The 26991-nt window shown below is 40.3% G+C and overlaps 1 protein-coding gene across 1 annotated transcript in view; it reads left to right on the forward strand.

Annotated features, from left to right (window-relative positions):
* The window catches only part of JAG1 (jagged canonical Notch ligand 1), a 35472-nt gene extending 11763 nt beyond the window's left edge, over window positions 1–23709 (forward strand). Inside the window, exons 3-26 of the mRNA XM_030448259.1 lie at window positions 446–497; window positions 5920–6174; window positions 7164–7224; window positions 11006–11136; window positions 11441–11560; window positions 12010–12123; window positions 12683–12796; window positions 13600–13713; window positions 14114–14160; window positions 14715–14888; window positions 15409–15559; window positions 16090–16254; window positions 16764–16877; window positions 17403–17516; window positions 17628–17741; window positions 17862–17978; window positions 18507–18534; window positions 18647–18732; window positions 19561–19674; window positions 19901–20010; window positions 20101–20337; window positions 20637–20768; window positions 21262–21412; window positions 22131–23709. Of these exons, the coding sequence (XP_030304119.1) occupies window positions 446–497; window positions 5920–6174; window positions 7164–7224; window positions 11006–11136; window positions 11441–11560; window positions 12010–12123; window positions 12683–12796; window positions 13600–13713; window positions 14114–14160; window positions 14715–14888; window positions 15409–15559; window positions 16090–16254; window positions 16764–16877; window positions 17403–17516; window positions 17628–17741; window positions 17862–17978; window positions 18507–18534; window positions 18647–18732; window positions 19561–19674; window positions 19901–20010; window positions 20101–20337; window positions 20637–20768; window positions 21262–21412; window positions 22131–22588 (3273 nt within the window). The 3' untranslated portion in view covers window positions 22589–23709. The remainder of the gene's footprint in view (window positions 1–445; window positions 498–5919; window positions 6175–7163; window positions 7225–11005; window positions 11137–11440; window positions 11561–12009; window positions 12124–12682; window positions 12797–13599; window positions 13714–14113; window positions 14161–14714; window positions 14889–15408; window positions 15560–16089; window positions 16255–16763; window positions 16878–17402; window positions 17517–17627; window positions 17742–17861; window positions 17979–18506; window positions 18535–18646; window positions 18733–19560; window positions 19675–19900; window positions 20011–20100; window positions 20338–20636; window positions 20769–21261; window positions 21413–22130) is intronic.
* Window positions 23710–26991: the final 3282 nt, after the last annotated feature.

Below are 26991 nucleotides of genomic sequence, written 5' to 3' on the forward strand. Positions count from 1 at the left end.
GAGGCTGGGGTTTTGGGGGGTTTGTTTTTTGTTTGGTTTTGTTTTGGGGTTTTGTTTTCTCGTTGGGTTTTGTTTTTGTATTTTGTGTTATGCTGCTGTGCTAGTCTGGCGTTTTTCTGTCTTCCATGTACATTTCTTGAACACATACTTTGTGGCTGCAGCATAGTGTCAAGGTGGTATTTCTGGTTAAGTACATAAGATGCATTAAGGATGACAAAGATGAGCTCTCCAAGGTGAAAGGTCTTCTAAGTTGGTCTGGATAAGGTAGCTTATGGGGTTTCAAGAAGATAATGTTTGTCTCAAGTATAATCTATTACCTATTTATGTTTTCAAGTATTCCATTTTAAGGCAGAGACCAGTTTTTTTCTTTTCAATAAAAATAGTTTTGTTTTTTTTTTCTTAGTCATGTGTGGCTATAAAACTAACTCTTATTTCTCTTTTGCAGAGATCTTACACGTTACTTGTTGAGGCATGGGATTACAATGATAACTCCTCTAGTAAGTATTCATTCTGCTCATTTACTTAGTTCAGGGACCTTGATTACTTGTCCTTTGCAAGCATTTGGTGGTCCTTTGCTTACTGTGAAGCAAGGCATGAGAGAAGGAAAAGCTCTCCCCAAAACAAGGGGAGAGCTGCTCTGCAAGAGCTTGTCTGCCTCACTTTGCCTGTAGAGGGTAACTCCCTCACCTAGACACCAACGTTTTGATGCCTAAAAATAGATGCTGTTAATTCCTTCTTTCTCTGTAGGGAGAACAAAAGCCAAGGGCTTTCTTCAAACTTTTTTTGTTTGGATTTTTTAAACTTAATGATACTCAGAAGGCCAAGTCTGTTGACTTGGTAACTTTCTATAAATGATGTATTTCTCAAAACTGAACATGCTGCTTAAAAAAAAAAGTTAAAAAAAAATCTTTAGTAGTCTTGGTAGAGGTACCTATCTAAGGACTGTAGATGGGAAACAGGAGTGACTACTAGGTCATCCTTGGGAGCTGGGTGTCTAGAGATTTATATTTATGAGCTGAAAAATATTTACCAGACATCACCTGGGGTGAGCTGGCTGGAAATCAAGGGTGGGAATATTTCTCCTGGAATGTTTTTGGTTGGTTTTAGAAACTTTCTGCTGAGCTTTTCCTGTTGGGTGTAAGAAACTGCATGGAGTCTCTTGGCATATGAGCTGTTCTGCTTATTGCCTACTGTTACTGAAGCAGGTGGGCAAAATCGACTCTATTCTCAGTGTAAGGCTTTAATAGTGTGTGGTGAAAGTCACAGGAGAAAGTATGAATCTGAACTCTTAAACCTTTTGTTGACACAACAAGCCTTTTCCTTCAGCAACAAAGCAGCAGCTCTGTGGCCCATCTTAAACAAATCTTAAAACAGCTCCTTGTAGGCTGCTTTGGAATGCCAGGTGAAAGCTGCACAGTTATGAAATGGACTTCATGCCTCACAAAATAAATGCCTTGCAGAAGTGTGAATGCTGCTGTGGTGTTAGGTTTTAAATGGTGAAGAGTAAACTGCTTCAGAAAGGCCTTTGAGGCTGGGAACCTTTCTGCACAGATCTGCTCTTTAATTTGGTTTTAAAATGTGCATGGGATGTCCTGTTAGTTTCTAGAACAGTTGTCAATTGCAGGTGATTCATCTGATCTCTCAGTTACAGCCACGATTTCCTTTACAACTGACCACATTCCACACTGTGGCAGTACCTGTGATTTCAAGCCCTACCACAGTACAGCTATGGAGAGGTGGCTGGGAAACATATTGACTCTTTGACTATGGAGGAGCAGAAAATAGATTGCTACAGTAGCGGAGTTATATTAAAAATGGAGGATGCTAGAATTCAAAGTGAAAGCCTTGTTTACAGTAGAATTTGAGAGTTTTTTCAGACTGGGTCTCTGCCACTTTTACTATTATTAGAGCTCATCTTTTTTCATGAAACAACTCTATTTCCAAAGCTACACAATGAACCCTTTCTTTGCTTTCATGTTCTGGATGTACAATTGTCTTCAGACAGACAAAATTGCCTTATTTCTCAGCAGTGCATTTGACCAAGTGCAGACATGTTCTTACATTTGCTCCTGATTTAGATTCCTGCACTAGTTTTGCTGTCACATATTCTATCTGGAGGTCACTTCAGTCATTGTAGTGCACAAAGCTTTTCCTTTGTACTGCATCACTTAGTCAGCTTTCCCATAGCTGAAGAAATAAGTCTTGAAGAACTAGTTACAGAAATAATTAGAACTAAACAGTTGTCATCATATAAAGATATGCATATTTTTTTTTATGCCCATGGTTTTCTTTTAACCCTCATTACTACTAAATTGTGAGGGCTCTGTGAAAGGTCTGTCTCTCTCTCTAAAAAAAAAAAAAAAAGTAGTCTTTGTGTAACTTTTCAATAGCTTTAGCATCCTCTGATCAATGCAGTCCTTAGGAGATCCTAGAGTGGATCCTTCCTTCCCCTCGCTACATTCCACTCCTCCTACCTTCCCTTTACCACATATTCTCTCTTGTCCCACTTCCAAGAGTGGCTTGCGGTTAAATTCTGGCCCTGTTGAAGTTCATGAGAATCGTTCTTTGTTGAAGCCAATATTCAACTTAGATGGCTTTCTTCCTCTGGTTCTTGTCTAGATGCCATCTTGGTAATGCCACTTCATACATAGAGCTAATGGGGCTGACATTGCATCTCAAACTATGTCAAAGAGCTATTGTAAATTACTGGTATCAATTGCATGTGAGTTCCAGTTGGGCATAAGAGACTTCAGCACAATGTAAACCAAGCTGGAAGTTAGCTGAAACAAAGACTTTCAAAAATAACTGTGGTGTCCTTGGCCACCCAAACTGCTTAGAGGAGTCTAAGCAGTTGTTTTCTGTTGTTGTTTCCTGATGATGGGTAGTTAAAATTTCCAGAAATTGGACCACCGAAAAGCAAAAGCAGGCAATCAAATTGCTTGTTTCCCTGTGTCTAAACCTCTGACACCATTGCCCACTGAGTAAAAAGACAGATAATTAGCTCTGAAATGTAGCCACAAAAGTGAATGAAACCAACAAACTCTGACAGCAAAATGCAGAGCAGAAGCTAAAGGTGTACAGAAAGCCTTTCTCTCCCTTTTCATTAATTTCAACTTGCTTAATGTTTCCTCTAACCTTGCTATTAAAGCATGGGATTCTGGGTCAGATGATGTTGCTTTCTCTGAAGCCTGGCTGATGATTTCTTTTTATTTACTTAGCCAGACTACTGCTTTGGGATTGTTTACAATAAAACTTAAATCATTGTGGGCTAAGAATGGAGGATTTGCAATGCCTTCCCCAAAGTCTGGGTCAGCATGCTTGTGTAAGTGTCTACTAATAGGTGGGAGTAGAGGAGGGTGGAGAAATTTCTGCACAAGAAGGAACATGCCAATACTTCATTGTGAAAACTGGGGGTGATGGCTAATGGAAAGAGATCTTAAGTCTCTGAGACTTGAATTTAAGTGTATGGTAGTAGCTTTATGATGTGTATCAAATGAAAGGCATTTTAGCCATGATCCAAAGTGAAATTGCAGCTGGTTTTCATCTGAGCCCTTAAAAAAATAAAGTCCAGTGGACTAATAAGGATGTTTCCATTGAGTTCAGCCTGTGGTTAAGGGCTCAAAAGAGCCATTGGCTCGAGTGAGATGTCATAGGCGTACAGCAAGGACATGCTTCCTAATGAGCTGGCAGATAGGGGAAGAATGATAGAGCAGAGGCAAGAGGAGAGGTCTCTTTTCCAAGGCAAATTGTTTTTCTCGTGCCAAGGACTGAAATAGCTGTCAGTTCCCAATGGGGAACAACAAAAGACTGGAAAAGCTAGAGTTTGTGTGTGTGTGTGTGTGTGTGTGTGTGTGTGTGTGTGTGTATGTAGGGAGGGGGGGGCAGGCAGCTTCCAAAACTAAATTGAGTGTCATTTCCCTTTTGCCACTTACAGGAGAGAAGGATAGAGTTGTTTTACTTGCAAGAAACAGGATGTCTTTATACACAGACCCAGTATTTGGGGAAATGCATTTGCTTTCCAACTGTGCTGTAGATCGGGGTGTAATCTTGGCAAGTGCAGCAAAGCCATCTCCGGTATGCATGAGTGGAACTATAATCGCTTGACTAGCCCTATTCAAGATGAACAGATATGCATCTGCTTAAGTACCTCTTGGAGTTAGTCAGGAATCTTGTTGATGAGATCTAAGAGCCTTACACCTGCTCAGTACAGTACAGGACATGATATTGCTCTGGATATACCAGTATGGAAAAGTCCTTAGGCATCTACATTACTTGTGAATGGGATTTAAATTAATAAAGGCCTGCATCCATTTGAAAGTCTTACACATAGATGTGGGGTTGGGGGTTTAGTGCCAATGAGTAATAAAATCTGATTTGAATGGAAAATACTATAGAACCAGAAATACCAGAAGGTGAATAAGAAGTTGCTGCCCTTAATTTCACACTATAAACACTTAATGCTGTAGTCTTGAGCCAAGACTACCCCCCAGAATGCATAAATGCTTACAGTGTGTGTGTATTGACACTAGTTCCTGCGGTTCTGCAGCAAATGCTTTGACTTGGCTTTATTCAAAACTGCAGATGAATCTCCAGGATCCTAGTGGCTAATTGATAATGGTGTGCGGGGCTTGAGAAGCCCATTTGTAAGTTCTTTTTTGAAAACTAAATTAATGGTCCTTAGCAATGCATTTAAAAGTATTAAAACATGTTATCTTAAGTTTGATGTAGGTAATTCATTAGTGTTTAAGTCTGCCTTATGTAAAATCCCCAAAATTACTTTTGTAATTAGTAGAAGAACAAGCTGAACATAAGTATGCTTTAGTTCTAACACTTGAATGTATCAGTATTTCACATGCTGCTTTCCTAACATCATTGGCAAACTGTTGTTCTACCTGCCATTATTCTGTTGCTGGGTTATGTTCCCATATACAGCACAGTGTATCCTGGTACTTATTTTTGGGTTTGTACTATGTCTGCAAGGATATTTTGGCTGTTTTATGATAAACTTTCACTCTGCAATCAAGTGGTTGCTAGCAGGAGGTTGTAAGGCAGCACATTTAAGTCACAGGACCTGGACTACATAGTAAAATACTGCAGACATATATAATGTTCTGAGCTAATGTAAAATATTTATTTCAAACCATAATTTAGATGGTGGTAGGGCTCTAAAAACCAGAAAACTTTGGCTAGAACTAAATGTCAAGTACAAAGTCTAAATTCTGAAATTTCTCCCTATAAAGAAAAAGGGGGATTTATAGCACATATACCCAGTAATTTGAGTTCTCTGCTTGAAGCTCTAGTAGTTTTGCATTTTTAGTGTCAGCTAACATCTGAAGAGAGGACACAGTATTTCTCAGCCAAAACCTGGAGAGATCACTATGTCAACCGAATGCCAGAGTTGCTTTTTTTTTCATTTAGTGCTTATACCAGAGTCTCCAAAGGCTGCAAACCTTTTGTGATGCTTATGTTCAATTTGTAGACTTTGCTTTATTAGGCTATTGTAGTATGATGTTTTGGTAAATATTCCAGTTAAAAACAAAGCTAGCACCATTAATGGAGAAGTAGGGAAAAACCACACTGTCTCAATTGACTGGAGCAAAAAGTAAAAGCAGCTGAATTTTCTTGAATCACAAACTGTATCGTTCTTATTGGATGTCCTTAAAATGCAGAAGGGGTAAGTGATTGGCAGTAGCCTAACAGTATCTTTTGATTTCAAGCTTTGTTCAGTATGATAATGCTGCATGTGTGTTTCAGTTAATGGTTTGTAGCTTAAGGGCAACCTTATCTTACTCTCTAAAACAGAAAATTAATAAAACAAACTGGCTGCCTCAGTCTTGTCTGTGAAGTTAGAGAGCTGTGATGTGGGAGATAATGATACCTAAATGAAGTTTTAACTCTGACATCTCTGCTGACTTCTAGATCCCGATCGCATTATTGAGAAGGCATCCCACTCTGGCATGATCAACCCAAGCCAGCAGTGGCAGACTTTGAAACATAACGCAGGAGCTGCCCACTTCGAGTATCAAATCCGTGTGACTTGTGCAGAACATTACTATGGCTTTGGCTGCAACAAGTTTTGTCGGCCAAGAGATGACTTCTTCACTCACCATACCTGTGACCAGAATGGCAACAAAACCTGCTTGGAAGGCTGGATGGGACCAGAATGCAACAAAGGTTTGTGACAAATATTTGACCCCCAAGTGATCAAGCAGTCTTCTGGATAGGGTTTGAGTGCTTCAAGCCCAGGTTGCAATTCAGTGATCATCTTGTACGGACAAGAGGGCTAAGGACTGATGGGAACACAGCTAAGTCTTTGCACAGAGAACTAGGGGCAGGAGAAGACTAGTTTCTGCCTTGTTTTAAAATCTCGGAGAGGTCTGGGCACTTAGTTGATGTGTTCTTTCTCTGATTATCCACATCTTTGCCCTTGGGAAGAAAACCCAGCCCATTGACTTCAATGGGAGTTGTGCTGCTGACTTCAAAAAGGATTTCCCCTTTGGTGCAGACTTCAAGACAAGCAGGAAGGAGAGACTTGTTTTAGAGCTGACCTGGCAAGTGTAATGCTTTGGTGTTTAAAATGTCCCAGGCTGTTTGTTCTGCCTGAGATGATGCTTAACATGTTTATTAGGGAATGGCAATGTCCTAGGTAATTTCAGAAGGAGAAAGCAGGACTCCCTGTAGGAACAGACTATTGGCATGTCTTGCTGACTGTGCTTACCTGCAATTTGAATAGATGCTCATTTTAATATCCTGTCTGTTCAGAGATATGTCTCAAAAGTAAATCCAGAGTAGTTAAAAGTTGCTTTGAATTAGATGTAAAGCCAGGGAGAGTGGGCCATGTCACCTGCAGAAGACAGAGAAAGGAAACCCACAGATTTGAAGTGGCTTGCAGATTGATAAGGCCATACAGTTTCTCTGTTTAGAAACAACTCTTCAAACAGCATTAGATACGATCCTCTGCAACCTAGCTGATAGATTCCCTATCACAGGGAACCACCTACCTACCTTGGTTTTCCTTCCAGTTACAAGGGACTTGTTAAAACCTTGGATTTAGTAGGATTAGAATGCTGGTTAGAGATTAAAACATTCCCACGAGTGTGAAGATGCAGGAAGCAGGCAGCATGCTGATACTCTTTTTGTTTGTTTGTTTTTTATTTTAACAGCTATTTGTCGGCAGGGATGTAGCCCCAAGCATGGTTCTTGCGCAATTCCAGGAGAGTGCAGGTAAATGCTCCTTCACTCCCCCAAACAGTTACAAAACTGATGCTAAACAATCGGACTGGGGAGCAAGGGTGGTTTTTTTTTTTGACCAGGCACATTATTCATGCTGACTTGCCTAGAATAAGTGGGGACAGGCTTTTAGTGCACTGATAATTTTAAGAAGCCTTTGGTTTGTGAAAATGTGGCACTAGGGGGAAGAGGGTATGGGATAAATCGGGTGAAAGCTGCCTAATGAGCACTAACTAATTGTTTCTGCATAAACAGAAACAGTGCAAATGTTTTGTGGGCATGGTTTTTTCAACAGCCTGATTAATAGGCGTTTTCAACTCCAAGCTTGAAGTACAGGATGGCTTTTCTCTCCTCTCCTCCCTTTCACTGCTTTCCCCCTTCTTCCCTCCCCCCTTTCCTCTCCCCCTCCCTGGTTCCTTCCATAGGTAGGCAAAAGTCAAGCACTCTTTAGAATGGGATTAGTTAAATCTCTCAGTTCCTTTACCATTGTGAGCCAGGCTCTGAGTGCTGAGAGGTTAATAGCTGGGATGAAATCTTGTCAGTAGACTCCCAATGAATACAGAATTTTCCTCCTGTGCAGACAGAACAGTCTGTTCTGTCCTGGCAAGGAGACAGTGAAAAGCAGAGCTTATCCATAACCCAACAATTAAATATTTGAAAAAATATACAGCATACATTTACAGCACAGGGAGGCTTTCTCCCGTACTAATAGAGGGTGAAGGGATATTAAATGTGGACATTCTTAATCAACAAACTGGTTTTAAGTTGCTTCATGTAATGTCATATCTGTCTACATGCAATAGGGAATTGAGGGCTTCTGAGGTTACAAAATGTTGGTATTGATTCTGTGCAGGAGGAGTTAAAAAGGAAGCGTGGGTATTTGCAAATAAAAATCAGAAGTCTGAAGGAACAGAAAGCAATTTTTCTGCCTAACAATCATTGGATTCTCTATTGCTGGAAGCTTTAGCTTTTTAGACTCCTTTGCTTTCTAAATAAGATGTAATTCAAACAAACTAAATCTTGTGTGTCTGATGGACTGTATAATATAAGAAGTTGTCCTAAGTAGTCACAGTGGTTCATTCTTTATCCTTGGAATCTATGCTTCAAAACCAAACAAACTAAAAATAATCAAAGAACATTCTAGGAAAGTAAGGTATGAAGTAACTTCTCATCCTCCACAAGAGACGTGGCAAAGTGAAAGTCAAGCTATAGGATGGACTGTTGTAGCCTATGTTTAGTGATTTTATTGTTTAGCAGCACATTGATATAAGCTATTTAACTCCCAGAACACCAAGTCTAATTTTTTCTTTTAATTAAAAAAACAAAGGCTTGCAAGTGGTAGGAAGTATTGGGGGGCCAGATGGCAAGAGGAGTATATCAGTCAAGGCTACCAGTGATTTGTGTTTCTGTCATCAGAATAAACATGCTTTATAGGGGTTGCTGTCTCCTAGTCAGAACAACAGGCTTTGTTTCAGATTTTTTTCTTTCCTTTCTCTTTCTAAGTCTCTTACCTCCCACTTACTGCCCAGACATGCACTAGTGCTCTTATTTACTTAAGGTGCAACTTTCCCACACTTGATTTGCATAGTCTTGAAACAATGCTGTCCTTCTGGTGCTTTCAGATAACTTCTGCTTGCCAAGTTAGACCAGTATCTTTAAAGTGAACACAGAAACAAGATTTTATTTTCTTTTAAGTTCTGATGAGTCATATAGCCTGCATGCTACAAATGCACCAGAGTTTAAAAATAACATCCCAACAGAAACTGCCCTGGGTTCTCATACAATAGACAACTTGAGGAGATTCTTAAAATATCCTTTCCCCTTTTGGTGCAAGTCACTTTCTTTAATGCAGGTCAGCCAACAAAACCATGTTTACTCATCAATTATACAAGGAAAGTTAACCTTAAATTTCTCATGAGAAACTGCTGCATACATGTTATTAAACAAGAATTATTACTATATATCTTGTTTTGGAATTGGTATCTAACTTTTTTAAAATACCCACAGCCTTTTTCCAATTTCATTTGTTAAATGTTGAAGTAAGTGTTTGAAGAAAGTCGTATCTTTGGCTCTACAGCTCGTGACTTTTTTTCTGTGTGTTGTTTCTGGTTTTTTAATTACTCCTTTCTAGCTACTCTTGCTTTAAAGAAAACAAAAAAAGCCTCACCCCTTTGATTTGGCAGAAAGGAGTAAAATCCTCAGTTTGGATACCTGCTTTTTGTAGGTGAGGTCCCTTAGTTTTGTCTGTGTGAAAGCTCACAGGCAAGTTGCTTTAAATGCAGTACAAATTAAAAGGGTATGTTCCTAAATTTTGATATTTGTACATTCTTATAATCCCTATAGAAGAGAGTTTTCCAAGAGCTAATTGAGAGAGGTTGTTTTTCCTGATCTGGTTTTCTTTCATGTTCTTTGCACACAAAGATGTATAAGTTGGACTATTGGTTTGGTTTTTTTTTTTTGTTTTTTCTTTTAACACAAATTAATGAGAATTTCCCATTGACTTGCAATAGACTGGCATTGAAAGAGCTATTAAAAGAAAAACTTAATTAGGATGCTGTTTGTCACCTGAGATTTTTAGAAGGGAATTTGGACTTACCACTGGCTATGTGTGATGATTCGATCTTTCTAGCCTTTTGCCAGGAAAAGAAATTGCCAGTAGAAGAATTGTGGGGGGTTTTATAAATAGAAAGCTTAGATGACTTCTATACAGATGAGATTTATTTTCGTAATTTGGTAACAGCTTCATGCATAATTGCTGCTGATCAATTACTCTCAGGACCTGTAAAAGAAATGCAGTACTTCAACAAACCCTTTCTTTTAATTTTCAACTTGTTTCCCTTCATTCCATCTATAGATCAACTTTAATTTGAAGAATCCTTGGTCTGCCTTGCTAGTGAGAACCAAAGGGAAGCCCAAATGAGCTTTCCCTTAAGCAAGTTTACTTTAAAAGAACATATTCCTTTTAAGTACAGAATTCAGGTAGCTCATTGATAGTCACATTAAATAATTTAAAGAATAAATTCTTCTCCAGACATGAAATTAAGGTTTTCTCAGAATCTGAGGTGTTTGTTATTCCCTAAAAAAAAGAGGTTAGCATATAACAAACTCTGAAATGCTCTGACAGATGATCTTTGAACACATTTAAAATCCTCATGTGTGCTGTTTTTCTGTCTCTCTTACTGTGGCCCAGTCTGTGCTTTCTGCATGTGTCATCTTGTTCAGAATAAGGTTCACTTCTGATAGAGTGGAGAGCTCCTGATGCTTTCCTACTGCCTCACCAAGGGCTCAGAGTTGGTGTTTACGGTTTTGTTTGTGTTCCTGCAAACCCAGCACGGCTGAAATGCCTGGAACCTTGTATTCATCTGAGTAACTATTGTTACCACTGACTTTTTCTTCCCCCCTCAATTTATAAAGCACCCTGTCAAAGTCCAGAGATTGATTTGTAGTGCACACCCACCCTCTCTGCCACATTTGTATGATGTTGCAAAGGAGCATTATTGTGCTGAATGGCCTCATGCTGGTTCTCTCAGAACAGTTATTCTTTTGTCAGGGGACTAGCTGCAGAGACCTTGGCAAAATTACTAAAATATTTGTTTACAAGAAACCATAAAACAAACCTTGAATAGCTTTCCCCCTCCCCTCTTCCTGCCCTTTTCCCCCACCTCTTCAGTCTTTCTCCAAGCTGTAGACTGCTATATTCACTGAGCAAATGTAATAATGTAATGGGGTTTTGGTTTGTTTCCCTGTTCTGATTTTTTTTTTTTTTCTCCTGAAGGTGTCAGTATGGATGGCAAGGCCAATACTGTGATAAGTGCATTCCACACCCAGGATGTGTCCATGGCACTTGCATTGAACCATGGCAATGCCTTTGTGAAACCAACTGGGGTGGTCAGCTCTGTGACAAAGGTATGCTAATCTTATAGATAGCCAAGTGTGATGCTTGAATTTTAACACTGGCAGACCTAGCAAGGAGAGCATGTACACGAGGCTGAGCGAGCCTCCTGAAACATGGTGGGAGTTTTGTCCTTCAGCTATTTGGTGTTGTTGCCTCTGCTTTTCTGGCGTTGTTAACATATATGCTTAAGTATTCTGTCCTGTTCTAATCTTGTGTGCAGAGGCAGTCTGTACAGGCTCTAGAATAATGGAACTGAGCATGCACGTGGTGATGTTCTTTTTCAACCACTGTTTTAATACCCCTCACCTCTTGCAGATCTGAACTACTGTGGAACCCACCCACCCTGTTTGAACGGTGGTACCTGCAGCAACACTGGCCCTGATAAATACCAATGTTCCTGCCCTGAGGGTTACTCAGGACAGAACTGTGAAATTGGTGAGTGTTTGATGCAGCTGCTGAGCTACCACTTGGCAGTTAATTCTTGCCAGCTTTTAGTGGCTGGTTTTGGATATCTTTTATGAGGTTGAGGAAAAGTCAGTTTCTGATGTCAGGACTATCTACAAAGACCCAGACTTGCTTGTTTGTGCTTCATCAATAGCAGTTGGTATCTCTGAATATCAGCCTTGTGCTCACCAGAGAGATCCTTAAAAGTTACCTTGTCTGGCTGTGACTCCAACAGGTGTGAGCTGGTTTTGAGGACTTCAGCAGGGAAGATGACTTCCTGCTGGCTGGTAGCTTTTTGATTCACATTTCTCCCAGGAGTGTGATACATTATGGATGATGGTGGTGTGTCCAGAGTAGAAGCCTGTGGCAGGAGGAGGGGAGGGTGGCTTCTGATGATATCATTGTTGCCTCTACCTCACTGTTTCTCTGTCCTGGCACAGCGGAGCATGCCTGCCTCTCTGATCCTTGCCACAATGGAGGAAGCTGTTTAGAGACTTCTACAGGATTTGAATGCATGTGTGCACCTGGCTGGGCTGGACCAACTTGCACTGACAGTAAGTCTTTCCTAAATGACATAAAAATGTGCGAGCTTGCTGGTTTAGATCAGTCTTTCTTTTCCCTGATAAACTTACCTTTATCAGGGAAGCCTTCTTACCCTTTCCCAGTGTTAGGCATTGGTTCTTAACAACCATTTATACAATGGTTGCACCCTCTTCTCCTTTGCTTTGTCGATTTTTGTTAAATGCAAGGGGAAAAATTGGCCAGTAGCTTCTTGAAAGAGGTAAAATGTTGAATTCTTGTAGTGTTTTGGCTAGTTGAAATTATGTTTTTGAGAAACTTATGCAATCAAAACCTGTCTTCCACTTGCAAAAAGGCTACAGCTGTAAACTGTAGCTGCTTCCCTTGTGCTTTGAACCACCTATCCCACTACTTTTATTTTTAAAGGAGGCTTTGGCTGAAATCAGGGTAGACCTAGAAATGCCAAGAAGTCCTGTTGTCTTTCTGTTCCTCAGGGCAAGTCCTAGTAACAGCAACCATTTATCAAATTTGTCAGTTACTGATGTATTGCTTGTTTCATAACAGAGCTCAGACTCTCCTTGCTTTGCCTTACAGATATTGATGATTGTTCTCCAAATCCCTGTGGTCATGGAGGAACTTGCCAAGATCTTGTTGATGGATTTAAGTGTATTTGCCCACCTCAGTGGACTGGCAAAACGTGCCAGCTAGGTGAGAACTGTCATTCAGTGTTATTCTGGTGGAGGGAGAATAGTGCAAAAAGGATCATATTCCAGTGGGCAAGAGCAGTCGTGTCCTTTACATTAGCTACCATTCCATAGCCTGTATGGATGTATTCTGGCTCTAGGACTGGGGTCTAGGACAGTCACAAAGCATGGAGTAGCTTCCCTCTGCCATTGTTTTGCTGATGTATGCTAGCAGTTGAAGGAAATAGTTATGAAGCCAGAGAGATGTACTTTTCAACCATAAATGAACTGGAGTGGGGAGGATGCATGTGTGTGTGTCTCCCAGTCCTGCCCCCACATGCATTTCTTCCTTTAGCCTGTGAGAAAGTTGATGTATCTCTTCAGCCATGTCACCTCCTCCAGACCAAGCAGTTCACAGCTGGGTTCCAAAATGTGGATGATCTCACAGAGAATAAGTTTTCTGCATTCTTTAAACAACACACAGATCCCAGTGACCAGCTGCAGCACTCCTTCTTCAAATTTCTCAGTTGAGATGTGTGCGCGTGGAGGAGAAGTTGCTCTTAATGAGTGGCTGGTAATTATCAAGTAATTAGCATAGCCTGTCTATTCTAATTGTAGAGAAATTGAAAGAGACTTCAGAGGACGATATATGATTGACTTTTGTTCATTCAAGTCACGCTAATCCATGCTGTATATTACATGTTCCTCTTATATCTGAACAAACTGCTGACAATTGCTGTGAAAACCTGTTGTAGGATTTTCTTTTTCCTTCTTCTCCCCCCTTGCCCTACACACCCCACATCTGGCCATTCACGTTGTTTTTTTCAGATGCGAATGAATGTGAGGGCAAACCCTGTGTCAATGCCAACTCCTGCAGGAACCTGATTGGCAGCTACTATTGTGACTGCATTACTGGCTGGTCTGGCCACAACTGTGATATCAGTGAGTGTCTATAACCTTGGGTTTAATAATGGCCATTTGGGTGTATGGATGTGTGTATGCCCCTGAATTCTAAGCTCAGATTTAAACATCAGGCTGAGTCCCAGTAGTTGATGTTTTTAGAAAGGGAGTAGCTGGTGTGGAATGAAAATATACAGTTTTATCAAACTCATTAGTCCATAACATAACTATACTCTGATAAAGTGACTAAAACAATGATGTGAAGTTTCACTGCCTTTAGTAAAAGAATCGTGGAAGGTTCCCACCCATTATAATAACGTTATCTCAAGGCATGCAGGAAACTTGACAAAAGGTTTATCTAGCTTCAGTTTTAGAGAGACTTGAACTCTGTATCTAGTGTAAATATACATTTTGCCTTCTAACTGTGCTAATTTTATTACAGATATTAATGACTGTCGTGGACAATGTCAGAATGGAGGATCCTGTCGGGTAAGCCATTTTTGTTTTATTTTGGCTTCCCTGAGACTTGCAACAGTAACCAAAGCATGACAGTCAAAATACAAATACTGTGGAAAATAGCAATTAGCTGGTATAAATTGTCATTTCATTGAGTTGGGGGCAGGGCCTATTTCATGCTAAAGCACGTAAGGGTATGTCTGTATAACAGCAAGGGCCAAAAATATTACTGCAATAAATGACTCATTTGTCAGTGTCACCAGTGAATGAACTGGTTGTGCATAATACCTACTGTAAATGTAGATACTCCTCTTAAAATTTTAGATTAATGTATGCTGCCTGGGAGTTAAAAATGTAAGCTAGTACTGGTGTGTCTGTGTGTGTTTATTACCCACCTACCTGACCCCTCAAATATTCTTGCCTTGTTTTAATTTGAGCTACTCTCTTATGTTGGTATTAGACATGGTAAGAGGTAATATTTTTTTAGTCTTCTTTCCTTCTTTCTTTTTTTTTTTTTTTCCTTTAATAAGAAAATATTAAGAGGGAGGAAAAAAAACTTAACTCTAAACTTTCTTCTTCCTTCCCAGGACTTGGTTAATGGTTATCGGTGTATCTGTTCACCTGGCTATGCAGGAGATCACTGTGAGAAAGACATCAATGAATGTGCAAGTAACCCTTGCATGAATGGGGGTCATTGCCAGGATGAAATCAATGGATTCCAATGTCTGTGTCCTGCTGGTTTCTCAGGAAACCTCTGTCAGGTAAGAAGCATGGGTGAAAGGCAGACCCTCAGCCAGTGGCATTTCTACCAGCACTCGGCATCTGTACACTGAATGCCTTGTATCCAGTGAACCATAGTATAAAGTTGTACTTGATATCGCTGTCAGTCTGCCAAGAAAGCACTTGATTAATATATTATGGGGAGGAGGGGGGACGGGGGAAGGGAGAAACCAACGCAACCCCCAGACAGGCAGCTGGGTCTTCCTTTTGTTAAGCAGACTGCAAGTGTCTGCATGTCAGGTTTTGTTGCACACTGTTAACTTGCAGTGGCTGTTAAGCACCAAGCGTGTGCTGCCTGCAGAAATAGTTGTGAATCTTAACTAAACTCTGCATTGCAAACCATTCACTGAGGCAGCAGATAAAAAGGTCACATTAGAGAATGCCTGTCATAGTTAGGGAAAGACATGATAAAACTTCAGTTTCACTCAGCTTCCCCCCCTTTACTTCTTCTAATTTTCCTCCCTTTTTTATTTACCTTTCCTCTCTCTGACCTACTTACAGCTGGACATAGATTATTGTGAGCCAAACCCTTGCCAGAACAGTGCCCAGTGCTTCAATCTTGCTATGGACTATTTCTGCAACTGCCCTGAAGACTACGAAGGGAAGAACTGCTCCCACCTGAAAGATCACTGCCGCACAACTCCTTGTGAAGGTTTGTGTCACCCTGCAGGTGAATGGGCAAAGCTGGCAATAGTTTTTGCCCCTCCCCTGGCTGAAGCCATAATGCAGCTCCAGTAGTGTCGTCAGTGGAGTACTCTTTGTATCTGGAGGCTGAATTTTGCCTTGTGCTTGTTTGTGGGAGAGGATGAGTCATTTTTGTAAATACCAGTTATCTGAAAGACAGTGTTATGTCAATGGGCACATAAAACACATCTAGTGAATCACCTGCTTTGCAGAGTTTGTTCCAGTCCATGGATGTGGTCCAGCGATCTTCCAGTAAGATGCTGTGATTATTTTATGCACAAAGATGTGGTACAGTCCTTTTATTTTAAAACAGCAAGCAAATGGTTGGCAAAGCTGGGTTTACAGTTAGACATGGTGATGTTAAGGGTCTTTTTAGAACCTAAATGACTCTGTAATTTGTATGTCTTTTAAACATCCATCACTGCAAAGAAAACTGTTGCTCTCAGCTTAAATTCATAGAATGGGCAATTCTCATGCAGATCTCTGCTTTTTTTGTAGTAATTGACAGCTGTACTGTGGCAGTAGCTTCTAACAGCACACCAGAAGGGGTTCGTTATATTTCTTCAAATGTCTGTGGACCACATGGAAAATGCAAGAGCCAGGCAGGTGGAAAATTCACCTGTGAATGCAACAAAGGATTCACTGGCACCTACTGTCATGAGAGTAAGAGCTAAAAAGAGAATTTTTTTTACTGCCACCTACTCTTTTTGAAAAAAGATTCCATCATTTCTTCACAGACTGCTTTAAGGTTTTCTTTCTTGTAACGCAATGAACCTTGAAACTGCTTTAAGTTTTTGTATCCTGGTTGGGTGAGGCAGATTAGAATTTGCTAGGCCTTGGGGAAGTTCATAGTCATGGACCTTCTGGCCTTGAATTGTATGTTTTTAAAAAACTTATGTATACAAGGCCTGTGCTAGTTAATAATGGGGTTTAACATGGATCTTAAGGATTCCTGATTATTTTGTTTGTTTGTTGTAATAGTAATTGTTGAGTGACAGGCACATCACTTCTTGCACTGTTTATCACCTATTTCTCATCTTGCTTGTAACCCTTTCTCTCAAAAGGGGCTTAGAAACGGAAGTAGCATCAAATAGTCTGCAATAAGAAAATTACTTCTAGTAGCTGTACTTTGATTTATTTTTGTTTCCCCCCTCCCCTCCAAACTGTTGCAGATATTAATGACTGTGAGAGCAACCCTTGTAAAAATGGTGGCACTTGTATTGATGGCATCAATTCCTACAAATGTATTTGTAGTGATGGATGGGAAGGAACATATTGTGAAACAAGTAAGTTAACCATTCTTTAGCAGGTGGAAAGTTCTCTTGGAAAAAACATCAGGAAAGAATAGGTGGTAGTATCCTTAAGATAATAGTGACTGATGCAAAATTCAACATAAACTCAGCTTTAAAGGCTGCAGAGGACAAGGGTGTCCTCTTCCCATGCTGAGTCCTGGGCTTTTGAATCAGAACTAAACCTAGGTTATGAAGCTCTGATCCTCTGACTGATAGGATAGTTTGTCATAGGTTTTTTTTCATTTCTTGTTTACTGACAAATAAATGAAATTGAACTGGAGGAATGTGGTGGAATATTCTTTGTGTCTGTGACAGTGCTTAAAGCTTCAAAATGTTTAATCCACACTTGAAACACAAGCCAGAATTAGAGATGGGACAAGCACCTTTAAAGCATTGTGTCAATTTTGTTGGATGTTTCAATTTTGTAAGGATGTTTCCATTGAGTTCAGCCTGTGGTTAAGGGCTCAAAAGCTCAAAAATGAAAAATGCTGCTTTTTTTTTTTTCCTTAACATATTTAGATATTAATGACTGCAGTAAAAACCCTTGCCACAATGGAGGAACTTGCCGAGACTTGGTCAATGACTTCTTCTGTGAATGTAAAAATGGGTGGAAAGGAAAAACTTGCCACTCCCGTAAGTTGAGCATTTCCAAAACCTCATAGGTGTGCTCTGTTAGGCTGCTTAAACTTGTTGCGTGGCTTTTAAGACAGCACTGGTGTTAAGGATAGTTTGGGTTCTTCACAGGTGACAGCCAGTGCGACGAGGCAACGTGCAACAATGGAGGAACATGTTATGACGAGGGGGACACTTTCAAGTGTATGTGTCCTGCAGGATGGGAAGGAGCCACTTGTAACATAGGTAAATAGCCTGGATAATCACCAGGAAGCAGATTCAGCACTGAATCTCTGACCTCAGCTTTTCCTCTTGGCTCAGTTTTGATGGCTAACAACTTTGTGGCAAATCTTGTTTCTATTGCAGCGAGGAACAGCAGCTGCCTGCCAAACCCCTGTCACAACGGTGGTACCTGTGTAGTCAGCGGAGATTCTTTTACTTGTGTCTGCAAGGAGGGCTGGGAAGGACCCACATGTACTCAGAGTAAGTCATCTCTGCTTGAACTTTTCCAGAGTGTTGTACGATGAGAACATGAGCTCATCCTGTCACCCTTGGAGTCAAGATTGAAACCAGAAGGGGAAGCTTGTTTGATGTAGGCTTAGCATCACCTGAATCCTTGTTTTTAATGACTTTATGTGATAGAGCCTTGACCTGGGCATGAGAAAGTTGCAAATGAGCTAAGTGGAGACAGATGTTGTCTTGTTCCACCCCCACCCCTCACGGTGTTCTTTTTCTACCAGCAGCTCTGTCTGCTTCTACATTAATTTTTTTTCTTGTTAGATTCTTTACAAGGATCTTTTCCTGTGTACATTTACATTTGTTCCACAATCTCGTTAACAAATTTTGTGGTAGAAGTCTGGAATCAATTTAGTAGAGAGATTCAGCATATTTTTGCTAAAGTTGAGATAAGTATATCTTGCACATTAGGGCAAGTTGTATCATTCCTTGCTGACAGTAGAATTGTATTAGCCAAAGTCTGCATATTTAATGTTGTCTGTCTTTGCTCTGCAGACACAAACGACTGCAGTCCTCATCCTTGGTAAGTGTAATATGTTTATCTTTTGTCCTTTGTTTTTTTTGTTGCTTTAGAAGTCTTGATTCTTTTTATGTGCAGCAAGTTTTTTAATGTCTATAATAACTCTTCTTCATAGTTACAACAGTGGCACTTGTGTGGATGGAGACAACTGGTACCGCTGTGAATGTGCTCCAGGCTTCGCAGGTCCTGACTGCAGGATCAGTAAGTGTGTCCATGGCACTGTACCTTGATCTTTGTCTCACTTGAATCTTGTTGCAAGACAATCATCTTAATTAAGTAGTAGATCCAGATTAAGGATAGATGTCCTGTGTTTTCCGTATCCATCCCTAGAGCTGCAACAGATGTGAGGAGGGCAGGACTTGCATTGAAAATGGAAGGGAACTTAAAAGGCCATTCAGCTGGAGCTCAAAACAAACTGTGGTTCAGGCAAGTGGGCAAAATGCCCTTCAGGATAGTCTTCCCAGTCAGAATGTGTTTGTGTAGTGTAGGTTCTGCCTGAGATGAAAGTGTGCCAGGCAAAAACCTTGTCAATTAATAATCCACCTACAAGCCCTGAGGTGATGTTATGCACTTCCCTGTAATTTAATAATAATTACAGGTAGGAGGACACTAACGCGCTTTTTTTTTTTTTCTTTTGTTAACATCCATGGAGATAGAAGTTGCATAGTAGCAATGCTGGAAATTGCTATTTGAATTTGCTGTATTTCTTGACATAGTCAAGAATCCAGTAGGGGGCCAAAACCAGAGGATGTCAGAGAAGAGGAAGTGTGTTTGTGTGAGAAGGAATGTGTCCTTGCCCTTGAAAAGCTTCAGTAGCCGTAGGGATCAGGTTTTAATCCTTCAGTACCACAAAACAGAAGCTTCAAAGAACTTTTTTGATACTGGTGGTGCTAATAAGAATCTGTCTCCAAGTAAACACTACAGAACAAACACAAAGCCCCAGCAGGCAAATCTCTCATGGTTTTTTTCCAACAAAAGAAAAGCATACTATAGACTAACTTTTTTAATTTCTTCTCCTTCCCATCACAGATATCAACGAATGTCAGTCTTCACCTTGTGCCTTTGGAGCTACGTGTGTAGATGAAATTAATGGGTACCGTTGCATTTGCCCACCAGGTCGTAGTGGTCCAGGATGCCAAGAAGGTACTCCAGATGTCCTAGCTGGTCATAATGCTTGTAGCAACATCTGTGTAATTGCATGTTAACAGGTTTGTGGTTGTATGTGGTTCTGGGCAGAGGTTATTTGTTTTAAAGCAAGTATCTATCCTGACTGATGAAATAAACTTACCACGAAGTATAGATAAATTGAGGAAAGAGTGGTATTTCACTCTTTCTCCTATTTTAAGGTTATAATTCAATCTCTCTTCAGTTACAGGAAGACCTTGCATTACCAGTGCTCGAGTAATGCCAGATGGGGCTAAGTGGGATGATGACTGTAATACCTGTCAGTGTTTGAATGGAAAAGTCACCTGTTCTAAGGTACAGCTATGCTGTGGTTTGGGTTACAGGTATGGGACTGTCTTCTGCCCTGCAACCAGTGGTCGCTTAGTGCTATTTGCTCTCTTCTAGGTTTGGTGTGGTCCTCGACCTTGTGTCCTACACACCAAAGGTCATAACGAATGCCCAGCTGGACACGCTTGTGTTCCTGTCAAAGAAGATCACTGTTTCACTCACCCTTGTGCTGCAGTGGGTGAATGCTGGCCTTCAAATCAACAGCCTGTGAAGACCAAATGCAATTCTGACTCTTACTACCAAGACAACTGTGCCAACATCACCTTCACCTTTAATAAAGAAATGATGGCACCAGTAAGTAAGCAGAACACAGCTCACTGTGCTGTAGCATATGCATTATTGTTTCTCACAGCACCAGAAAACTTTTTAAACTGGTAAAAGTGCAGTAAAAGCAAACGCTCCCTTATTATGAATGAAAACAGAAGGTATAGGAGGATTAATAGAATTCTACTCTTTTGTGTCCAGAGAATAAAAGCTGGTTTGAAGGGAATTCCACCTCCTCTTCCCTTGAGAACTCTTATTTCAGAGCAAAAAAAATAGTGTCTTGTATCCCTGTGTATTTAAAAAGCCAACAACTTTTTTGTCTCCTTCAGGGCCTTACCACAGAGCACATTTGCAGTGAATTGAGGAATCTGAATATTCTAAAGAATGTTTCTGTTGAATATTCCATCTATATTACCTGTGAGCCTTCACACTTGGCAAATAACGAAATACATGTTGCTATTGTAAGTATTCCTGGAATATTTTTAAATGTCTTAGTACATAATTGCTTGGAGATGTGTGCAACATGTGGATTCCATAAAAATTGTAATTTCTGCCTTTGTCAGCACTTCTTGTGGTTTAGTTTCCATCCCAATTCCCTTTAAGACCAGGGAAGAAATCTTGGTTACATGTGTGTACCTGAAAGCTACCATCTGGTGGCAACTGTAACAGGGTAGTAAAACATTTTTTCTCTTATACTCTCCTGAGCACTGTTTTTTAGGGTGGGATTTTTTTGTCTTTTTAAGGATGAAGACAAAAACTCAGCATTAATATTTTCTGCCCATAGCTGAGCTTTTTTGCTTGTTTCTGTTTTGTGGAGTTTTTTTGTTTTGGTTTGTTTTTTTTTAAGTATTAAAAGTAACGAGAGCTGTAACCGATTGCAAAAGTTTATAAATAGCAGATTACCTGCACAATCTGATCTGGCGTTTGGCATTAATTGTCTGACTTCTTCTGTAGTCTGCAGAAGATATAGGGGAAGATGAAAACCCAATCAAAGACATCACAGATAAGATTATTGACCTTGTCAGTAAGCGTGATGGTAACAACACACTAATTGCTGCAGTTGCGGAAGTCAGAGTACAGCGGAGACCGGTTAAAAACAAAACAGGTAAGCTTTTCCTTGGCTTCAAAAGCTTGTACACTTGCCACAACTAGAACAGCCTTTCAAAGTGAGTGAAGCTTTTCTCACTTCTAAGGTTTGTAGCAAGTCTGAGAATCTCTGCTTCTTGGCCCTGGTAACTGAGAACAAAAATGAGCCTTTGCACCAGGTTCTAGCTACTTTAAAAGAAAAAAAGGCAGTTCTGAAAATGCTCTTAACCAGTGGCATAACCTGTTAAAAGGGCCACTCCTCTTTAACCATCTTCATGGGAGAAAGAAGAAAATTCATGAAGTCACATTGCCTGGCTGGGAAAACTCCTGTATTTATTTACCTGGTGATGCCACTGGCCAGATGCCATGTCAGCAGTGTCAGTCAGCTGTCCACACAGCTGGACAGCCACCAGTGGTGGAAAGGACCATAGTGGGTATGGAGCCAGTTGGCCTCTGGCCAGATGTTCCCTGTGAGCAGGGTGATGAAGGCCATGGTATTCTGGCCAGCAGTGACTGGCTCTGTGCATCAGAGGATGACATTTTTCCACCAGGGCTATCAGTCAGTACTCCCTTGTCCTAATTTAAACACCCCGTATTCTGAGAGAGATGGGATTGTTCTTACGTTACTGTCTGGACCCCAGTGAAAAAGTAAGAGCCAAGATTTGTTTTCCCTGTAGAAAGCTTGGACTGGAACACTTGGTTTGCAGTGGGGTTAACTGGTCTCATCTCTCTTACAGATTTCTTGGTGCCGTTGCTGAGCTCGGTCCTAACAGTCGCCTGGATCTGTTGCCTGGTAACTGTTTTTTATTGGTGCATTCAGAAGCGCCGAAAGCAGAGCAGCCACACTCACACGGCGTCTGATGACAACACTACCAACAACGTAAGGGAGCAGCTGAATCAGATAAAAAACCCCATTGAGAAACACGGAGCAAATACTGTCCCAATTAAAGACTATGAAAACAAAAATTCCAAAATCGCCAAAATAAGGACACACAACTCAGAGGTGGAGGAAGATGACATGGACAAACACCAGCAGAAGGCCCGATTTGCCAAGCAGCCAGTGTACACTTTGGTAGACAGAGATGAAAAGCCCCCCAACAGCACACCTACAAAACACCCAAACTGGACAAATAAACAAGACAACAGAGACTTGGAAAGTGCACAAAGCCTAAATCGAATGGAATACATTGTATAGCAAACAGTGGGGTGCTGCCGTGCAGGGCCTTTAAGTATCATTATAAAGGCACTCAAGAGCTTGTAGTTCTTAAACTGTTGTGTAATATTTGAGTCTAAGGCTATTATTTACTTAGAATCCCTGTGTTAATTTAAGTTTTGACAAGCTGGCTTACACTGGCAATGATAGTTGCTGTGGTTGGCTGGAATACCAAGTGCTGCATTTCACATCTATGCAAAACTAGTCAAAAGTGCCCTCATGTAAATTCAGCTCTAGCTGATGCATCATGGAGATGTTTCATAAGGTATCACATAGCCTTATTGCTCTTTCTTAGTGTTTTTTTGGGTTTTTCTTTTCTGCCAGATGTCCCAATTTATACAGTTTCTTTAGAATAATACATTTTATTTATATTTATTGAATTTGAGGTTTTTGTATATTGGTTTTATGGTGACGTACAACTAGTTCTGTATTTGAAAGTGCCTTTGCAGCTCAGAACCACAGCAACTATCACAAATAAGTTTATTATTTATTTTTTTATTGTATTTTTGTTGGGGGCGGGTGGGGGGAACTTGTCAGCAGTTGCTGGTAAATGAAGAATTTAAAGAGGAAAATGTGTCAAAAATAGAAGTTTGTATAGATATGTATATAATTCTTTTTTATTAATCACTGTGTATATTTGATTTATTAACTTAATAATCAAGAGCCTTAAAATATCATTCCTTTTTATTTATATGTATGTGTTTAGAGTTGAAGGTTTTTGATAGCATTGTAAGCTTGTGGCTTCTCCATTTTGAATTTATTTTCTTGTTACATGTTGCCTATATGCCAAAACTAAGGTGTTCTAAAATAGTTTATTTTTAATAGGATGGGCTCTCATGCCTTGATGCTGGTTTTTGTACAATGTCAAATGTTTGAAACACCTTCCATAGTATCACTTAAGACTATTTGTAAGTACTGACTGAGGCAGTTTAGATAATTAGACTAGACAAATTTTTTTGCTGCTTTAGACTTGAAAAAACGAGTGACAGGCAGATAATCTGCTAAGAAGCAGTTTAAGGGAACAAAACTGAGCTATTACTTTTTGTAGATGAAATGTGAGTGGTTGCATGTAATTAAAATATCAAATTAGCGTGTGAAGTTGGAAACACAGCAATCTTATTTTGTAAATTCTGATTTATTTTTTTTTCTCACCATGAATATGTAATACTGAACCACTTGTAGATTTGACTTTTTTTGTAATCTACTGCATTTAGGGAGTATTCTAATAAGCTAGTTGTTGAATACTTGAACAGTAGAATGTCCAGTAAGATCACTGTGTAGGTTTGCCATAGATTACACTGCCCGCCTTAACAAGTGAGGAAATCAAAGTGCTATTACGACGTTTAAGATCAAAAGGCTTATAAACATAGTAATCTCGGTGGTTAACCATTGAGATCCTGAAGATACCTTGTATTGTGATATTAGTGTTACATGAAAATGCATCTTTGATGTGTTGTTCCTGGCAATAAATCTTGAAAAGTAATATTTATTAAATTTTTTGTATGAAAACATAAAAGAGCGTGGAGATTATTGAGCTGGGAGGTGCTCCCAACCACTTGGTTGTGGAAAAACAGTGAGAGGTGCCGGGCTACCTTTCCAAGACCTGCGACTGATTTCGGTGGAGTCAGGTTTTGTTAGATGATGACACGTTCCCCTCTGGCTCTGAATCAGATCCAAGGGGTTTGAAAGCTGCACAACCCTTGTTCTCCATGTCTCTCGGCTAATGTCCTTCTGTGCACTTCTAATAGGATGATGATGGGACTGGAATTGTGCAATGCCTACTCGCCACAGGCCAATGAGCTACCACCAGATAGTAACCAAACTCTCAGTAGCTAGGCAAGATACAAACTGCTGACCTGGGTGGGAAAGGATCCATAGATTATCCTGATTCCTAATGGGCAGAAAGTGCTTTGTAGAGCATAAAATAAATGCCTAAAATATTCATTGACAGCTCTTATTGCTTAACTAATGCAGCCTCCCCCACCTAGGAGGGGCTGTGTGTGGAAGTACAGGTTAGCTGTCTGATAGTCTCATTTTAGCACACTTTCCTGATGAAGCTGCTAATTTGTTCTGGTAAGGGGCTAATACAAATCTGAAGGAACAAGCTCAGTTGAAAAATAATATGAAATACTGTATTTTTAACTGAAACTGACCCACTCCAAGGTTAGGCCTTTCCATCTGTATTTTGATTGTTGTAAATACAGATACTTTTATAAGGATTGCTGTGATCTGAATATAATGAACACTTAATCTGACAGCGAGACATAATCGGTTCTGTACCGTCTTTACAGTGATATAAAACCCCCGATTATATCTATTTAGTGCAACTTCTGGTTTCAAACCACCTTTAAAAGGAAATTGCTAACTTGTTTGTATACTACTGGGACAGTGGGACTGACTGCTCTTGCTCTTCACAGTCACATGCCACGTAACTTAAGTACCAGAGAATCATCAAAGTCAACAAGATCAGCTCTATCTGACCACTTCAGTAATTCCTCATCAAACACATACCATGAGTATTTATTTCCCTTTCTTTTCTGAGTTTTACAGTCTGCAATATAGCAAACACATCGTGTCTACAAAAAGCCACTTAAAGATAATGGAAGTTTTCACCTTCCTCAGAAGCCAAAGTGGGGTTATTAACTGAATGTTTTTCTGTACTTTTATGCTGAATTAAACATCTTCCTGAAGACTACTGTTCATGTGGATCTTGAATTCAATGATGCAAAGTGAACCACTCTTTCTAAATGGCTGAAACATTTATACCTGAATTTGTAGGAATAAATTTGATTCTGCCATATATTAAGGAAAAAAAAACAAACAAAAAACCACACCAAAAAAATTCCCAACAAAACAAAATAAACCTAACAAAACCACACAAACAACCCCCCCCCCAAAAAAAATAAACCAAAAAACCCAACAGAAAAAAGAGGATTTAGCCAGTCCTGGGAGCATGTATTTCACAGGCCACTTTGAAACCTACTGAGGCGAAATCCAATTACAGACTTGAACGTAGTGACAAAGCAGTTCAGATCTCTGAAGATGTACTGTAGAGCACAACTTGGGTTCCTCAAGCTCCAAAACTTGTCAGCACCCCAAGCACAGTATTTGTCTTTCCAGCCTTTCCTGTGCTACATATGACTATCCTGACCATGCAGAGGTTCTGTCACTGCAGACCTTCTCCACACACAACCCTTTTCCCCTATATAACTCATTTAATCACTACCTCATACTGTTACAAAATTATTTGAGCTGCACAAGTTGTATGGGGGCAGGGAAGAGAATTCTGCAAAACTGCTGTCATGATATTTTTTAATTATATCCTCGAATCTCAGTGGTAGCTCCAAAATTCACATGCGTGAATTTAAAACAAAAACAGCCTTCTAAAGTACAGAACCACCACCAAGCTGGGGGCCATGTTTTCCATTGTCACAAAAATAAATAGAAACATGAAGTTTAAGGCTTTCCCATCAGACTGCCAAGGCACATTTAGTTTTTGTGGAAATTATACTTTGCCAATTCACAGTTTACTGCTCTGGGAAGATGCATTCTGTTTAGTCAGGAGAAGTTTCCTGCTGCTGGTGTGTGTTTGTTCTTCAGATTCTTATTCATCTAAGAACTGAAAAATACGCTTTTCCTGAGCTGCCATTTAAATTTTGGAGCTTTAAAACCAAATAACAAAACGAATCCCCTCAGCGCCTTCAGCATTGCTGTACCTATAGCTCCTTGAACATCTCCAATCTGGGTTTGGTCCAACTGGAACTGAACACAGCCACATCAAAGCCTCTGCACCTCCGCATGGAAAGGGCCCATCTTAGGCAGAGGTAACCAGGGAAAAGGTGCTGATGGAGCACATTCCATCAGTCTGAACACCAACATATTCATGTCACTGGGGAAAGACAGCCTTGGGAGCAGTTGTTGCTGTATTGCTAACAGGAGCATAGAGCCAGCTCGCGCTCATACAGCTGAGGCTTCCCAAGTGAGTAACATAAACCAGTTCAGGGCCCAAAGGTGAGCCTGGCATCCCCAAGCAATTTTGCTGATGAAGCAATTTTCTTTCCCACAGAACAATGCTTGTTCTTACACCAGCTAACACAGGGCAAGAGTTAGTATTAGTAACCAGCTTTCTGCCAAGCTAGAAAACGTACAAGGTTGTCCTCTCCATTGCTCCTTGCAGACTTCAGCTCGCCTCACCTCAGCCACCCAGGGAACCAGGAAGCCACCCTGGCCCTTTGCAAAGCCCCTCTCAAGCAAGTCACGAGGCAGAAGTTTAGTGTTTTTGTTAGTGTATGCAAAGATGAGAAGTTCTGACAAGGGAAGTACCAAATTCAGCCTTTTCCGCAACAGAAAATGGAATTGATTGCGTAAGCTCCCCCTCCCCTTCT

This window comes from Calypte anna, chromosome 3 (assembly GCF_003957555.1).
Source record: "Calypte anna isolate BGI_N300 chromosome 3, bCalAnn1_v1.p, whole genome shotgun sequence".
Classification (NCBI taxonomy): Eukaryota; Metazoa; Chordata; class Aves; order Apodiformes; family Trochilidae; genus Calypte; species Calypte anna.